This window comes from Oncorhynchus kisutch, unplaced genomic scaffold (genome assembly GCF_002021735.2).
Source record: "Oncorhynchus kisutch isolate 150728-3 unplaced genomic scaffold, Okis_V2 Okis01b-Okis20b_hom, whole genome shotgun sequence".
NCBI lineage: Eukaryota > Metazoa > Chordata > Actinopteri > Salmoniformes > Salmonidae > Oncorhynchus > Oncorhynchus kisutch.
Window position 1 is genome coordinate 5,468,914 of NW_022261978.1, and position 2,185 is coordinate 5,471,098.

General features: G+C 38.5%; 1 protein-coding gene across 1 annotated transcript in view; it reads right to left on the reverse strand.

Annotated features, from left to right (window-relative positions):
- Positions 1 to 1,008: 1,008 nt before the first annotated feature.
- LOC109885395 (claudin-9) overlaps positions 1,009 to 2,185 on the reverse strand; it is a 2,506-nt gene continuing 1,329 nt past the window's right edge. The window contains exon 2 of the mRNA XM_020477244.2: positions 1,009 to 2,185. This exon is cut by the window's right edge and continues 621 nt beyond it. Within this exon, the coding sequence (XP_020332833.1) occupies positions 1,840 to 2,185 (346 nt within the window). The 3' untranslated portion in view covers positions 1,009 to 1,839.

Genomic DNA, 2,185 nt, shown 5'->3' on the forward strand with positions numbered 1-2,185 from the left:
GATGAGTGTAGTAGCTGGAACAAACAACTTGTAAAGATGAGTGTAGTAGCTGGAACAAACAACTTGTAAAGATGAGTGTAGTAGCTGGAACAAACAACTTGTAAAGATGAGTGTAGTAGCTGGAACAAACAACTTGTAAAGATGAGTGTAGTAGCTGGAACAAACAACTTGTAAAGATGAGTGTAGTAGCTGGAACAAACAACTTGTAAAGATGAGTGTAGTAGCTGGAACAAACAACTTGTAAAGATGAGTGTAGTAGCTGGAACAAACAACTTGTAAAGATGAGTGTAGTAGCTGGAACAAACAACTTGTAAAGATGAGTGTAGTAGCTGGAACAAACAACTTGTAAAGATGAGTGTAGTAGCTGGAACAAACAACTTGTAAAGATGAGTGTAGTAGCTGGAACAAACAACTTGTGAAGATGAGTGTAGTAGCTGGAACAAACAACTTGTAAAGATGAGTGTAGTAGCTGGAACAAACAACTTGTAAAGATGAGTGTAGTAGCTGGAACAAACAACTTGTAAAGATGAGTGTAGTAGCTGGAACAAACAACTTGTAAAGATGAGTGTAGTAGCTGGAACAAACAACTTGTAAATACATGAGTGCAGTAGCTGGAACAAACAACTTGTAAAGATGAGTGTAGTAGCTGGAACAAACAACTTGTAAAGATGAGTGTAGTAGCTGGAACAAACAACGTGTAAAGATGAGTGTAGTAGCTGGAACAAACAACTTGTAAAGATGAGTGTAGTAGCTGGAACAAACAACTTGTAAAGATGAGTGTAGTAGCTGGAACAAACAACTTGTAAAGATGAGTGTAGTAGCTGGAACAAACAACTTGTAAAGATGAGTGTAGTAGCTGGAACAAACAACTTGTAAAGATGAGTGTAGTAGCTGGAACAAACAACTTGTAAAGATGAGTGTAGTAGCTGGAACAAACAACTTGTAAAGATGAGTGTAGTAGCTGGAACAAACAACTTGTAAAGATGAGTGTAGTAGCTGGAACAAACATGTTGTAAAATACTTTATTATTTCATGTATAAATTACACCAAGAAGAAGTTAACACAGAAAACTCAAATCAGAATAAAAACAACTAGAGGATGATGTCATAATGAAAAAAAACAGAAGACGATGTCATAATGAAAACAACTAGAAGATGATGTCATAATGAAAAAAAACAGAAGACGATGTCATAATGAAAACAACTAGAAGATGATGTCATAATAAAAACAACTAGAAGATGATGTCATAATGAAAAAAACCAGAAGACGATGTCATAATGAAAACAACTAGAAGATGATGTCATAATAAAAACAACTAGAAGATGATGTCATAATGAAAAAAAACAGAAGACGATGTCATAATGAAAACAACTAGAAGATGATGTCATAATAAAAACAACTAGAAGATGATGTCATAATGAAAACTACTAGAAGATGATGTCATAATAAAAACAACTAGAAGATGATGTCATAATGAAAACAACTAGAAGATGATGTCATAATGAAAACAACTAGAAGATGATGTCATAATGAAAACAACTAGAAGATGATGTCATAACAAAATAACAAAGCTGTCTATAAGTGGTCATATGAAATGGAGAATAATCATGCAGATTTTCTGAAACGTAATCATAAGCATTTTCTTATTTACATGTTGACCTGTCTCTCCTTCACTGAGAGTTTAGTGACGGGGTTGTATTCATTAGGGCATAATGTTGCAAAATGTTTTACAATGGACAACAAAAATGAACATTTCTTATTGGACACGTTCAGGTAGTCCCTCCCTGTTTCAGTCCATTTTATCACAAAGTAATGATCACAACCCTGGTGTGACACGGTTCAGACATACTCCTTCTCCTCTACCACCACAGGCAGTGGGTTACTCCTCCCACCTCCCCCAAAAGTAGGCGTCGCCCTAACCCCTGGAGGGGAGGAGCCTGCGTTCAGCAGAGCCCCTCCAACCAGCAGCAGAATTCCCGCCCCCCAGCCTAGATACAAGGCGGGGCCTAACTCTCTCTTCAGCGGCGCGGCGACTTTTGGATCGTAAAAATCCCTGACCACGGCGTAGGCCGTCCAGCAGATGGGTATCAGGTAGAGCAGCCCAGAGAAGAAGAACAGAGCCCCAGCCACGCGGGCTAGCCTAGCCTTGGACGAGTAGGCTCCTTCCCCTAGACACTTGGTGCAC